At 45.0% G+C, this 15426-nt stretch overlaps 1 protein-coding gene across 3 annotated transcripts; it reads right to left on the reverse strand.

Annotated features, from left to right (window-relative positions):
* Nucleotides 1-122: 122 nt before the first annotated feature.
* ANKZF1 (ankyrin repeat and zinc finger peptidyl tRNA hydrolase 1) lies at nt 123-15322 on the reverse strand. 3 transcript variants are annotated; one of them, XM_081000453.1, is made up of 16 exons: nt 15222-15322; nt 12743-12860; nt 11965-12062; nt 9774-9876; nt 8994-9178; nt 8117-8232; nt 7019-7166; nt 6195-6417; nt 5780-5878; nt 5219-5371; nt 3895-3996; nt 3435-3687; nt 2679-2790; nt 1849-2016; nt 794-864; nt 123-706 (listed from the first exon to the last, which is right to left on the reverse strand). In XM_081000453.1, exons 2-16 carry the CDS (start codon nt 12855-12857, stop codon nt 586-588), a joined length of 2067 nt encoding a protein of 688 aa, XP_080856579.1. In that variant the 5' UTR covers nt 12858-12860; nt 15222-15322; the 3' UTR covers nt 123-585. The 3 variants fall into 3 exon arrangements, with proteins under 3 accessions (XP_080856579.1, XP_080856578.1, XP_080856577.1); XM_081000452.1 differs by having other exon boundaries at nt 3895-3993; nt 5219-5380; nt 15222-15321; XM_081000451.1 differs by having other exon boundaries at nt 5219-5380; nt 15222-15321.
* Between the last annotated feature and the right edge of the window lie 104 nt (nt 15323-15426).

Genomic DNA, 15426 nt, shown 5'->3' on the forward strand with positions numbered 1-15426 from the left:
AGGGAGAAATTCTCTGCACCACCTTAAAAAGGACATTTGTTGTATCTTGACTCATAAGCCTTCTTGTATAACTTGTTTTGCAGTAACTTTTAGACATAGTCAGGGCTAGAGATAGCAGCAGGTCCATGTTACTGTAGCTATTATTTTATTTGAGGAATAAAATTTGAGGAACTGATCAAATAGTTCTTTTCCTGGAAAAAAATTCTCACGGGATTCTGTTAACATTGGTATACTTGGAGCTAGCAAAGAAACCAGTGTCTCACCCTCTTCTCTCCAGTCTCTAAAAGGAACCTGTACTCCTTTCCTAATGGAAAGCAGTCTTCCAATGCCTCCTCCAACCCCATCTCCCACACATAAAATCCTGCTTCCAGTGTAAAAAGGAAGAAAAAGACCTTTTAGAGGTGTCATTTATCAGCCAGTAAGGTATCAGCTGCCCAGATTAGCCTCCTCTAGAGTACACGGAAGCAATTAATATGTTTTTGCTGCACTTCCTCATTTAAGTGACAGCAGTCATAGACTAGATTTTTTATTTCCATTCAGATTCTAGGAAGTAGATCATTAAGGCCCAAATTTAAAAAACCCTAGCTAGGACAGGGCAGCATTTGATTGTCGATGAGTTCGCAGACAGTTCGTGGAGCAGAAGGAGAAGTCAAGGTAATGGAAGGGAATGCGTCCTAGTAGCGACTCTCCACATAGCCAACAGCGCCTATAGATACCAAAGAGACAGCATGAGCTTGGAATCATTGTAGTTGGAGGTCATGCCAAAAAGGAACACACCACTCACCCACCTTACCTGGTATTGGTAATAGTTGCACTGGAGTCTTTTAGTTGGGAAGCAAGTCTCCTCTCAGCCGCCAACGCACGCTAAGAAGAAATACACACATACTATTAGGAACAACAACAAAGAACTGTCCCCCAGGGTCTATAGGGAGAAGTGTCTTCATCCCATTGTACAAAATCCTATGTAAAACAAGTGGTTCATTTAGGAGGATGTGCAAGGATGTTCCAGAGCTGGGTCAAACTATAAAAGCAATCTGCTTGTATGTCACATACTAAGTCCAGAGTTAGCCATGTTCCTTTTATTCAAGGGAGCTTGTGGAAACTAAAAACTAAACAGATTTCACCAGAGATCTTCCTAACAGGAGGGCGTAAGTATTTTAGTAAAATGCAGCAGAAATGCCCTATGATATTTAAGTCCATCAGAATAACACAGGCTGCTTACAGAGCAGGAACAGACTGGTTCAGAGTAGCAGGTTCCAAATTCCTTTCTCAAGGTAACTTTGGCTGTATAGCAAAGACTCAGGAAGTAGGACAGATCTGTGAGTTATTCTCTATCTCAGGAGGCCTTTCTTAAATATAGGTCATGTCCATGGAAAAGACAGAGATGCCTACCTAGATTCAGGACATATCCCAGCATGACAACATTAAGTAGATCTTCAAGATCCTCATTACATTCTAAAACAAAAAACCCATTCTGGTTGTCTTGCACAGATGGGTTCAGAAATGGTAACAAAAACACTCCAAAGTGGCCGATGTTGCCTGGTTCAGGAAAAACAGTATAATAAGTCTTATCAAGTGTCTTTCTCAGGAGATGCTAGAACTAGAAGGATATCCACACCAACAGGGATGACCCAATATAACCAACTGTCAGGATAAGTAAACAGCAAAATCTTTTCTTTACATGAAACCACAGCTTCTCTCGGACAACATTGGTCAAGCAAGCTCTCTGTGATCAGCACAGCAGATGATGCCATGTATCATATCAGGAAACTTGTAGCACCAGAAGTGATGCCATCATCTGTTAAGCCGCCTTTTCTTCTTTGAGTCACCTGAGTCTTAGGCTCTCACCTTCTCACGATCACTCAGCAGGGCAAAGCACCGTTTCTCGTCCTCTTCTTGCTCAAGCAGCTGTTGTGCCTCTCGTTTCTCTTTCTCACGCTGCTTCCGCTGGGCCTTTTGTGCTTGGCGGCGTTCTGCCTGTCTGGCTTCCATTTCTGCCGTCAGGGGTCCAGGCACCTGCAATTACACAGTAGATGTGGATCCAGCAGAAAAGGGCCCGGTCCCAGCAGCAGGTAACCAGAAAAGACCCTGAAAGGGGCTTGAGTCTCCCTTTGTTCTGTGTATGCTGCTGCCCTACTACATCTCTGGATGCAAAGTCCCTAGACACCATCAAAATTCATTTCCTTCCCATCTCTGCTCACTCCAATAGCATATTTAGAGCTGGGAGATTTAAACAAACACACACAAAAGTCCTTCATACACATACTCAAAGGTATCTTTCACTTAAATTAATGCCTGCTTGAGCGAGCATTTGATTAAGAGAAATCCAGGATGCCTTTTGCACTGAGAGTGAGATTCCAGAGAGATATGCAAAGGATGGGTACAGGTGGCAGGGTCTAAAAGACCCCCCACCCCAAATAGTTAAGTTATGTGGGAATTAGTGGAAGGAAGACAAAAAGGACTCTGGAATTCTTCTTATCAAGCCTTCCCTTCTTAAACTGCAAGCTGTGCAACTCAAAAACTGTCCAAGGTCAGTAACATACAAGAACAGATAAGGAGTCTTCTGTGGGCAGCTGGCTTGGCCCAGGATGATCAACTTGCACTTGCTTTCTATTTATTCACAAGTGTAAGCGTCCACACTAGACACTTTCCAATTCTTCATACATACATCCACCCACCTGAGCCCGGTCGTAGTCATATTTCTCAGGCTGTTCAGCCCTGAACCTACGGAATTCATTACGAGTTTGTTTATTGGCAGAAACACAGTATGGAGGCTGTTCCTGTCTGTCCCTGGGGAGGAAACACAATGTAACTTTAAGTCCAGATCTGTGACCTACACCACAGTTAGGCTGCCATACATCCAGATTTCCCCAGACATTACTGGGGAATTGACGTCAGGGGAGAATTTCCAGAAGGCAGCGCTTTGTCCTGGATCTTAGGCAAGTCAATCGAAAATTCACTTTGGGGGGGGCTTTTGGGGTGCTCTGGTTTTTTTCTTTTGGAAATATGGCAACCCTAACCACTGTAGAAGATGACACTGCTGGAAAATGAAAGCAGCATGTGCCACATCACTTTTGTCGCTTCTACGACTGGGTACTGGAAGTGAGAAAGAAGCCCAAACCATCCCAGGCTATGAACAGATTTGAAATTTGTCCCAGAGAGTGGAATGTCCTCCAGCTTCCTATGCTTGCATAGGTACTTGGACAAAGTGGCCCTCAAGTGCTCTGGCCCTTTGAGAACAACTAATTCTCAATACCTCTGAAAGACCTGGGCTCAGACTTAATGTGTAACTGAGTCAAGGACAGCTGACACTCAAGAGGAGCAGCTTGAATTTCATGGGGTCAGCAGTTCTGACTCAAAGAGCAGAAGTGCAACTCAAGAACCAAGTCTTAGGACTCTAGGCATCAATATAGTCTTCTCAAGCGGGGCATTACCTAAGGGATGGATCAGCCCCCATCTCCAACAGCAGCCGCACAACTGTACTCCTTCCAGCTGCTGCCGCCACATGCAAAAGGGTCCAGCCACTCTCATCCAGGGGTGAGTTGAGCAATTGCTGCGGGGTGATACCATTGCAGTCATCTGCTTTATCCGCTGTGCTATTATCTCTCCCCAGAAGATGCTGTAGTGCCTTCAGGTCTCCCATCTTACACGCTGTGAACAAGGCATCTTGTAACGATGTGCTAAGACCTAGAGGAAGGAAGGAAGAGTCTCACATTAACCATGAAATATCCATGTTACCTCTAAGGGTAAACAGAATGTCATGTCTTGGTTTTGCCACTCCCTTAACCAGCACAGGCTTCCAACCTACAATATTTGTTGTAGAACCCCTTATTATAAAACGGAGTGGGGAAGTGCAGATCTTGCTGATGCTCACACAACCACCCCCAAACTCACCATCATATTTCAGACAATTCTGGGTCTTGGGTGACTCCTCTGTTCTGGGCAACAAAGCCTTGGGCTCTTTCACACCTCCTGAAGTCTCAGTGGAGGACTCTGCTTCAAAAGAAAGAACATGCAAGGTGTTGTTTCCTGTCCAGTTCATTTTAGTCTATCAGTACCATTCTGATCCCCGTAACTTTGTCTGGAATGACCCAGAAATGCATGAATGATGGATTCAGATGAACTAACCAGCATGCAGGACCCATGTTCTAAAAGCCCACCCCTCTCTCCCAACTTGCTCCAAGTGTCACTAACATCATGGCTAATAGGATGCAGCATGAGGAGAGCAGTCCCAGAGAACCATCAGTTTTGTGATGCTGATAGTGTTCCACACAAACAGAAAGACAGGAGAACTGCGGTTCCCTTTTTCTGCGTGGGAACAGCTGATCATCAACGGCACTGCTCTGACTCCAAAGCTGCAGCAGCTCCTGCTTTTAACCTTAAGACTAGAGATTGATGCAGTCCAACCTGTAACATTGAGATGATGCAGATTCAGAAGGGGTAATTTAGAAGGGTGGTTTAAGACAGCCTTCATTTGCGGTCTCTTAAATCTTTGGAACCATCTCAGCTGACACTGACTTCTCTGGGTCTGTGGTGGCTCCTCTTCAGCCACACAAGTCATCCCATGAAAGGCAGGTAGTATAATGAAATCCAGCACACCTATCAGATTTCACTTTAAAGCCCCAGTCCTCATGAGTAAAGAAAGCAGAGCAAAGATGTGAAAGCACTGCCTCCCAGAAAGTAGAAGAGGGTGGACTCTCTTGCGGCAAGTACAAAACTGATTTCCCCATAATGCAATGTCCCCTCCACCTCACCTCTGTCTACAGGAATCCTATGTGTTCTATTTTATCATGTTGGTTGCCATTCTTCTATTGCACATTTTTCACCTAGAACAGATTACCTAACAGAGACAGCGGTGCTTTGATCAGGTAAGATGTTGCTATTTCTGCAAATGCTGAATGCAGTTTGTCCCAGGGGTTTGCTTTAATGGAATATCCAATGCTTGCACAACTTTCTTCCCAAACGGACTGTATTTCAGTTTCTGGGTTGTAGCTTCTGACTTTCTGTGAACTAAGGTCCCTCTAGATTATGGCCCAGGGCCCATCATGGCTTTCTTATCCTGGGAGCCTGCATCTTGATAGGAAGCAGCTGCCAAGGACACCAAACTGTGGGGCTCTGGTCGGTGTCTCTCAAGGCAGGCAAATAATTTAGCCATTCTAGAAAGAGAATGCACCCACTATCTGTACCTAATAATAGGTCCATTACCTCAGCCACCTACCCATCAGTGTTTTTTGTTTCTTCCTTCTCTTCTTGCGATTTAATTTTGGTTCCACTTCAAATTCTCGGAGTTCCAGTGTACTCAGTGTCTGCTCTACCAACTCCAGCTGCTGTAGACTTTTCTCTTCCTCCTCCTTCTCCTCCTCTGGCTTTGCTGCAGAGACTGTAAGAAAACGGGATCGTGGTTAAGCCTTTCCTTCTCAGCTTCTGATGAACAAAGTAGGGATCATTCAATGAACTTGAGGATTGGGGTATGGAAGGTGATCCAAATCAGCCTATCAGTCCTCCGTCAGCTGAACTGCAGCCACTGTTAGATCACATCCTACACATTAGCAGCCACCATCGTGATTTCAGCATTTTCCTGCCTGCAGCCCTCTTTCAGGGCTCTCCATAAAGCCATTTCCCAGTGGAGGCAGAATCCCCTGCTTTACTGCTTTCAGCAGCCCATAGTGGTCTTTCCACCCAATAGCCTAGGTAATTATGATGGTAAAAAGTGAACATAGCATCTGCAGTGGATGAAGGATTGCTACAAGGGCAAGGATGGCAAGGCTCTCCAACTCACTAGTGTCTTGACTCTGTGAAGATGCTTCATCCAAAGGAAGGACCTTTTTCCAGCTCTTCCGAGGGGAGGAAATCAAATCTGCCACTGCTGTGTCTTTGCCTGCCAAAAGAATCAGAATGGTGTTTTCTAGGATGGAAATCCTCTTGGTTTCATACCCTCCACTCCCACTCCTAATGGCAGATTTCTAGATAGACAATTCACAGTGGCCCAATTCCAGCAAGAGCAAAAGAGCTAAAAGAAACAAACAAGGTCAGAATAGAGATATGGGAGGGAAATGACACACACACTCCAATACTCCACCCCATCCCTGGGCCTCCACATCTCTAGGCGAGAACCAAGATTATAGTCAGAAACAGTATACACAAAGACTTTGGAGCATCATTTCAAGTACTTGGGGACTAAAAGCTGTGCTCACCATACACTTGCAGACTGCTCAGAACCCCATGCACCCGCTGCACCTCGTGGAAGGTGGCTCTCCGGGTGCTGAAAGGAATGCCCCGGATACGGGGATCATCTCGCTGAAGAGGGCTATTTTTGCTGCCAAAAAACCGAGCTCGGTTGGTGCGAGGGGCACGAAGGAAGATACACTCTGCTCCTTGCAAATGCCCTGTCCAGCTGGCCAACAACTCCTGAATATCCTGCAGGAAAAGACAAGTAGGCCCATCGTTGTTGCCTTTAGTGCAGCTGAAGTAACCACAATGAGGGGTGAGTTGCATAGGGTCTGAATGTAACCATTGGTCACCTATTTCCAAGAGATCCCCAGTGCCGTTTATACATAAAATATATCATTTCAAAAGAGAGAATGCAGAAACAGTCTGAATGGTATGGAAGAGCTTCATTTCTCAATATGGAATCTGCAGCAAGATGGGATTACTTAGAGATACCCAGTACAATTCCTTCCAGATGTGGTTGGACTCCAACTCCCATCAGCCCCAGCCAACAGGGCCAATGGTCAAGGATGATGGGACTCATTGATGGACTGCATCTGGAAGACACCACATTGCCTGCCCTGGTCTACATCATTGGGACTAGAGTGGTCTATCCTCCTCTTCTGTCACTGTTTTAATGCACAGACTACTGACAAGAACTGGCATAGACTTGCAGTAAAAGTCAACTGCATCTTTCCTTTGTGAAGGCAGAACAGCTGGGACAATCTTACTCAAACAGCAAAGCTCTCAAATGGCTGTCACCTTTTCATCTTGTGTGTTCACCCTTGGTTCTACTAGGGTCCGCACTCACCTTGAGCAAGGCAGCCTCATTGTAGCGCCGCAGTGTGGCCCCAGCTGATTTTGGCATAGACCCTTGAGCATCTCTCACTCCTTGGGCTGTCCCTCGGCGAGCTCGCACTGTATACCGATGGAACGTCTTATGCTCCAGCACCTCATTTCTGGGAAGAAAGTGACGGTAAGCCTACAGCAAAGACCGACATCCAGAATCATCATCTTAGCATGAATGTCTTCACTAGGAACCAAGTCTAGCCAAAATGGACTAAGGTTTTATCCATACCAGGAACATGGAACCTGAGGCCTTCTAGATGTTGCTGGACTCCAACCACCACTGGTCCCAACTAGAATGGCCAACGGTCAGGGATGATGGGGCTCTGTAGTCTGACACTATCCGGAGGGCCACAGGTTCCCCACTCTTTTGTAGGCAATATTGAGATGGATGGATCAGATGTCTTCGTTCGTGTTAGGCTGAAGTGGCTTAGGAAAGGATGAAGACCTTTTATCTCACATCCTCAAGCTCACAAAATGGGCTGCTTTATATTGCATGCATCCATGAAGACCTCAAGTTTCTCCAGGGAGGAGGTGCTGGTGAGTCAGTATTGAGGGGAGACTGTTTTTGCACACACACATTATGTGGTTGTTCTTGGCTGAATTTGCTTTGCCTCATCATGATTATGCTTTGCGTCCACTTCTAGCCTTCCTGCCTACTGATAAACTCCTTGAATCTGGGGGATGGAGAACCTGTGGCCCTGCAGATGATGTTGGACTACAGCTCCAACATCCACCTGAGCATTGGTCATGTTGGCTGGGGATGATGGGAGTTGGAATCCAACATCAGGAGGGCCACAGGTTCCTCATCTGATTTGCACCTTGAATGGGGTCCAGCAGATTACAAATGTAAAGCACTCTACATTCCCCACCCACCCAATATCTCTCTTCATGAACTTTCAGGAAACTGCTTAGTGGAGACCATGAGATGAGCATTAATGCTGGCCTGGAAGCACATGTGGGATCATGGTTTATCGGCCTTCTGACACAGCCACACTCTTAAGGCAGATGTTACAGCTCGCAAGTTGACCCGCATGATAGACATCCCCCTCTGCATTCTTACCCCTTAAAGACAGCTCCTGCAAAGTGTCCCCCGCCAGCCATTAGGATCACCCAGGAGGTTCCTGAGCTCTGTCTCTGAAGGGACGCCACTAGCTCTTCAGGCTCCTCCACACTGCCCTGGATGGACAAAAGACCCCTTCAGTTAGCGAGAGGTTACTGACTGAGCAATGAGAGCAGCTTTCAGCCTGGCTGTTAAATAGGGATGGGCAGGGTGTTAGCTGGTCCCAAACAGACAAAAGGATTTCAAGGGATGTTCCCTTCCCACAGAGTTTTGGAAGTGGGGGAAATGCTTCTTTCATCCTGCAGAAATTCAGGTTTCTTCTAGGAAAGCATCAGTTACAAAACAGAAAGCATAGCTGTCAATGTTTCCCTTTTTTTAAAGGGAAACTCCCTTATTCCGAATAGGATTCCTCACAAGAAAAGGGAAAAGTTGACAGTTATGAGAAAGAGTAATATCAGGAAAGCAAAATGGGCCAGCTTGATGTTAAAAATTAATGGGCAAGGAAAAGTCAGTCAGGTGACTAGAGGAACTGTGCAGGACTTAAGAGAGAAACCCACACATTTATGGCAACAAGCCAACACAGTCCCAACTGGCTGAAATTATAATACCTGCTTGGGAGGAAGAGTTTGCAATTAAAGCAAGATAGTAGGTGGGAAAATTAAGACCAACCACTTTTATGCTTATTGCAACAGACACTAGACTTCCTTTAAAACCTGGCCACAGCATTATCCTCTTGGTGCGTGTGTGTTCGTGACAGGCATTTATCATTTGGTGAGAGACAGCTGGTAACTAAAACAGGAAGAAAAGCTGGTAACTAAAAAAGCAAGAAAAGGAATGAGGTCCAGTAGGCTCTTTGCTTTGTTATCCTGTGACATGCCTTCATAGTGTTCAGCACACAGCGATAAACTGAGATGAGCTGGCCTTGGGCATTTCTGAACAGAACCCGCTGGGAGCGTCGACATGGAGAGGGGCTCCGATGACTGCCTTCACTGTTGGGTGGTTCAGATTCATTGTCCAAGTCAGAGTCACTGGAATCCGACCCAGAGATGCTGGAGACATCACCTGTGGACCAAGGTAGTAACAGAAAAGAAAATCACACAGTCAAGAAGGAAGTGCATCATGTAACGGATTCCAGAGATCCTATTTCTGGAATTTTAAATCTGAAACTCCTGCCCACAAGGCAGAAAGACAGAGCATTCTCATGCAAAGAAGACAGTCTGGACTGGTAAAGCTGGAAAATTCTCTACTTAAGACAGCTCAGGACCACAGCAGGGAGGAAATATATGTGTGGATCTAGACGACTGAGCTCCTTTGGACATACATTTGACTAATGGAGTATGTTGTCATAGCTAGAGTCAAACCAAAGGGGTCATTATAGTAATAAACTGAAATGAACTAGCATCCCATGCTGGATGAGATTGAGTCTAAGGCACCCATCTGAGACTTATTCTACCCAGTCTGTTAATGAATGCCTGTGAAGCTGGATGCTTGGAATCTTTGTTAAGGCAAAATGGAGCTCATTAGGACCATCAGAGCTCTTGAGTAGTATTCATAGAATAATAAATTTTAGAGTTGAAAGGGACACCAAGGGTCATCTAGTCCAACCTGCCTCAATGGAGGACTCTCAGCTATTGAACCCATATCATGTGCCTCTCACCTGCTTGAGTCTTTGCCTCAAATTCTTCAGCTGTGAGCATGCGGTGACCCAGGAGCCGCTGCTTTAGGTTGAAACGATGCCAATCTAGTCGATAATGCTCAGTCTGAACAGGAAAAGAAAGGGACAGTGGGAGAGCCAACATAGGCCACAGTAGTAACTGGTTCAGTGTTCGGCATCTATATCTCAGGCTACATAGGGAAGGCAAAAGCACCTCTTTGCAATGATCATGAAATACCAAGTGCTTAATTAAGGACATAAAACAGTATCTGGGTCAGTCCAATATGGAAGTTGCATATCAGTTATTACTATGAGTTTAGAGACTACAATTCCCATCATACAAAATCCTATTTTTGTTGTGATTTGGGGGACTTGAAATCTTAGGAACATAAGAGCAGCCCTGATAGATTGGACCAAAGGTTAATCTTAGTCCAGCATTCTGCTCTCACAGTGGCTAATTAGATACCTATGGGAAGCCTGCAAACAGAACCTGAGCACAACAACTCTCTCCCCACTTGTGATTCTCAGCAATTGGTATTCAGACATATTGCCTCTGATAATAGAGGCAGAACATAGTCATCAAGACTGGGTGCCATTGATAGCCTTATTCTCTATTACAGGGGTGGGGATTCTTCAAATCATGGGTCTAATTGGATCCACAAGGCTGTTTTCTTCAACATGCCCACTTCCAAACCTCACTTCATATGTGACATGAGATTTGGGGCAGGTAAGCAGATGCTTACAAAAGAACAATTGGTAGCTTGAAGTGAGCGCTTGATTGTCCCTTTGCAAGTGAGGCTTGCTGACAGTCCTGAGCAGCACTGTTAATGAGCATCTTTGAAGGCATACTTTGACTGACAGCGCACCTTAAAAAAGCCTTGCAGCAAGTCCCTTTGAAGTCCTTTGCGGGTGCAATTTGAATCCAAACTGCACCTGCAAACAGACAACAAAGAAGCTTGCTACAACCACAGATTAGCTGCCTAGCAGTTACAGCTTGGTTAAAGAAATTAGCCTGGGGAGGATGGAGGAATTAAGGATCTGGCCTGCAGATTGGATCCAGTTCCCCACCCCTGAGTTTGTCTAATCCTCTTTAAGGCCAACCAAGCTTGTGGCCCTCACTACATCCCAGGAGAAAAAATTGCATAGTTTTAACTATATGAAGAAGTCCTTTTGTCTGCCCTGAATCTTTCATCAATCAGGTGATTATTAGGTGATTCAGAGTTCTAATATTACTTTTTTAATTTATATTTTTATACTTTGACATTCAAAAAAGCAAAAATGCCAAAAGGAAGAGAGGGGAGAAAGAATGTGTTATATCAATGAGAAACAATTTTATGTAGAAAATTATCTATCACTTTTTCATTCAGTACTGAATAAACAAGGGCCATCTCTTGATAAAACAATGTTGCAAGCTGTTACTTATAGCTTCCCTTTTATATATTAACTGTGGGAGTAATTCAACACTGGTTTTTCTACCAGTAGCACCTTAAAGACCAACTAAGTTAGTTCTTGGTATGAGCTTTCGTGTGCAAGCACACTTCTTCAGATACACACGTGCTTGCACACGAAAGCTCATACCAAGAACTAACTTAGTTGGTCTTTAAGGTGCTACTGGAAGGAATTTTTTTGTTTTGACTATGGCAGACCAACACGGCTACCTATCTGTAACTGGTTTTTCTGTCAGTGCAAACATTTCAGCTTTGAAGTCCCAATGACCAGGTGATAAGAGTGCAGTGCACAGGATCAAACTACACAACACTTTGAAGCCCTGATGATCAACTGATTGTTGGAACTTTAAAGCACTATATCACCAGTCATTGTGAGGTGACTGAAAGGAGAGGTGGCTCCATCCACCTGTCAAATTTGGCCAGTGCAGAGAGTAGGGTAGGTTAATTTGGGGAGGGGTGTTATTGCGTTGTTTTTGTTTTAATTATGTATGTTGTGTTTTTATATTGTGATTTTATCCTGTGAACCGTCCTGAGACCTGCAGGTATAGGGCGGTATACAAATTTAATAAATAATAGTAGGAGTAGGAGTAGTAATAGAGATAAGGATCTGTCCCACTGGCCATATCCAGATTCATGCTGTTGATCTACTGGATACTGTATTTCATCTGAGGACAAGAGACAAATGGATTTTTGCACCATATTGTTCCCACAGAAAGCATTGTTCAAAAACATTCAGCAACACCCACCTGCTCCTCTCTATTGTCAAAGGCCTTTGAGCAGGCAGAGCAGTACATCCTGTCTGACACCTCTAAGATCCTACTAGGTCGATCTGGTCCCTTAGTCACTGTAGTGAACAGAATGAAAATGAACACAGTTACTGGCACAAATACAGTTATGTATGAAGGAATGTAAATCTTTATTTAACACAACTCAAATGTATAACACCTCAGCAAATTCTGAGGGGCTTAAGAATGTAAAAATCCTGATACAGAAGGCTGCAAATCTTAAACATTAGAATGAAAACCCAAAAAAAGGAATCGAGAAATATTGTGTGTGAGAGAGTATCACTAACACCTCAATAGGAAGAATCCTGGATGGAATACACAAACAGCCCCAGTATTTAGTTTAAACATAACTGGTTTAAACTAATTGACAAAGATGCAAAATTACTAAAGCGGCACACTGATGATGTCATAAAGTGACACACTAACAAACACAAAAGGAAACCATGGTTTCTCATTACATGAATAAGCCACAGAAAGCCTTCAGCTTCCTCTTTTTGTGGTCATGAGGATAAAATCAGAAGCATTTGATTCCCATTTTAAACTAAAAGTTTTCCAAGCTGTTTGAGCTTCGGGAATTGTTGCTTGGTTACCAAGAACAAGCCAAGATCAAACTGTGGTTTCAAATCCTTATGTGTTTTCACCAACCGTAGTTTTAAACTCATGAGTCATGAACTCCGCAAACCTGGTGAACCCTTGGCCAGAACCCTTTTCCAGATATATGGCCCTTTAAAAGCAGTACCTGGAATGGCCACCGATGTGACATCTCCTGATGATTCAGTTACAAGGCAAAGTCCATTCATTAAAGCTGCATTCTGAGCTGCATCAAACACAGAAAAGGTCTCAGCAGGCTGCATGATCTGAGGGAGAAAGAGAGAGAAAATCAGCAAGCTTTTTTGGAAAGGGACCCTCCACTCCTACGGTTAACAACACATCCAGCTGTTATATCTCTATATTCAATGAGGAGTTATGAAAAATCTCCTTTGTCCTCAAGGGACAAATGCAAAAAACAGCCCCCACCCCCCAGGGCTGGATTTCTGTCTCTGTAACACACAGAAAGTATAATTTTTACAATAGGTGCAGCTTTCTCCTATTTCTCCTATTGACAGTGAAGTTGCACCCTTTATTCTCCTTTCCATGGGCAGCAATTCTTAGGGGAACATATGATTCCGAGCCTATACCAGATATGACATACAGTGATACCTCGGATTAAGTACTTAATTCATTCTGGAGGTCCGTTCTTAACCTGAAACTGTTCTTAACCTGAAGCACCACTTTAGCTAATGGGGCCTCCTGCTGCCGCTGCGCCGCCAGAGCACGATTTCTGTTCTCATCCTGAAGCAAAGTTCTTAACCCGAGATAATATTTCTGGGTTAGTGGAGTCTGTAACCTAAAGCGTATGTAACCCGAGGTACCACTGTATAGGCTAAAGGCTTCTATTCCTTATTATAAATACATGGTAGGGCAGCAAGCGGGTTGTTTTGTAAACAGCTTTGAGGGTATGTGTGTGTCTGTTTTAGCAATCAAGCAATGAATACATTTTATGAAATAAATAAAACAAACAAGCACAACCCTAAATTTGCCCGTTTTAGGTCAAGTCAATTATTCCTGGAGACACCTTTTCCCCTCAGGTTCATGAAAGTGCACCTGCATACACGGTTACCTGGGAAGAACATTGTGTGGATAGTGTCACTGAAGTCCTTTCTAAATCAGGGCTGACTATTCTATTACTGTATTGAGGCCCCACTCCTTTCATATTTTAATATCTTTTGGCCCTGGTAAAGGTAAAGGTACCCCTGCCCGTACAGGCCAGTCGTGTCCGACTCTAGGGTTGTGCGCCCATCTCACTTAAGAGGCCGGGGGCCAGCGCTGTCTGGAGACACTTCTGGGTCACGTGGCCAGCGTGACGAAGCTGCTCTGGCGAGCCAGCACCAGCGCAGCACACGGAAACGCCGTTTACCTTCCCGCTATAAAGCGGTACTTATTTATCTACTTGCACTTAGGGGTGCTTTCGAACTGCTAGGTGGGCAGGAGCTGGGACCGAAAGACGGGAGCTCACCCCGCTGCGGGGATTCGAACCGCCGACCATACGATCGGCAAGTCCTGGTACAACACTGAAATAAGAAGTTGCTGGGGCAGAAATAATCAATTCTATTTTACAACAGCATAAGATACTAAGCTCTGGGATCAGATGACCAGCACACAGTTGCTCTCAAACTTCCTGTGTCCCAACTAGTGTCCAAAAGATCCAAAATCTCTTGGTGCCTCTATGATATGTCTCAATCTCCTAGTGGTGCTTGCAACAGATATTATTACAGTATCAAAAGTCTTTAATGGTTAGTCAAGAGTTGGAAAGAGTTCGTCTGAAAAGCTATGCAATTCTGAAAAGAATTGTGCAGTAGTTCACTCACAACTGTACTGAGGTGCAACTGTGCATTAAAAATAATGACCAGGTCAAGGAAGGTCAGAAAATGAAGGATATGTCAGCTGTTTCAGACTGACTGATAAGTCAGCCATTCACTCCACCAAAGGTGAAGGTGGGGCAGAAAGGTCACCAAACCAGTTGTGCAGGCTCCATACACAGTCCCAGGGTCAAGTATAAGAAGATAACATCATTTGTCTACACTGCAAGCAGCAACATAACAACAGAGCAAGAGACAGGGAAAAAGCTTCTCACAAGTCATAATCGAGACACAGAAACCACAGGACAAAACAGGCTAGCTATTATTATTATTTTAATTACTTAAGGCTAGCTATTGAGTCATAAGGATTACACATGCACAAGAAGTTACAGCAGAGGAGGAAAAGGCCAGTGCGGGTGGGGGCCGACATGTGTCAAGAAAATCAATCGCCTGAATCTACTGGTCTTTAACTGGTGGAACTGGACCTGCAAGTGAGCAGGTTCAGGGTATTTGTCAGGGTTCCCCCCCCCCCCGGAAAAAACAACAACCAACAATATCCTTTGACATGCTATTAAAGTATTCCAAGAATTCTTTAAGTATTAGTCCTGAGAGCAGAGCCACCATTCATTGCCAGGGGTTCATATGACGGGGTGAACCATTGTTCAGGCGCCGGTCCTGCTAGAAGAAACCCGTGTCAGCTGCCACGTTCAGCAGGGTTGGCGGAGAAATGCAGCGGGGAAGATGCCAAGAGAGATAAGCAGCGCGACCCCGAGTGTTTCAGGAGGCCCCGGGGATGCTGTCGGAACAGGGGGCGCTTACCACACTCCCGGCTGGAAATCACACGAGGCGCCTCTACTCCTCTCGCTGCGGACCTTCGCCCTCTGGCTTACGTCACTTCCGTTTGTCACGGACCCCGCCCCCTCCCGTCGGAGACAATCCTTTCCCCGCCCCGCCTCCTCCTCTTCCTCCCCCCACCGCAGCTTTCCCATTGGCCCTCCCCGATCCCACCTCCTCGTCCTTTCCC

The sequence above is a fragment of the Podarcis pityusensis genome (genome assembly GCF_964106645.2).
Source record: "Podarcis pityusensis genome assembly, chromosome: 1".
NCBI lineage: Eukaryota > Metazoa > Chordata > Lepidosauria > Squamata > Lacertidae > Podarcis > Podarcis pityusensis.

What these genes read in the sequence shown, in the direction of transcription:
- ANKZF1 (XM_081000451.1), bottom strand. Translation starts at nt 12,857, where the DNA reads ATGCAGCCTGCTGAGACCTTTTCTGTGTTTGATGCAGCTCAGAATGCA. An exon ending in GCAGGAGCTGTCTTTAAGGG is followed by an intron (nt 7,167 to 8,116) that starts GTAAGAATGCAG and finishes CTTTCTTCCCAG; the next exon opens with AAATGAGGTGCTGGAGCATA. An exon ending in ATGAGGCTGCCTTGCTCAAG is followed by an intron (nt 6,418 to 7,018) that starts GTGAGTGCGGAC and finishes CTTTTCCTGCAG; the next exon opens with GATATTCAGGAGTTGTTGGC.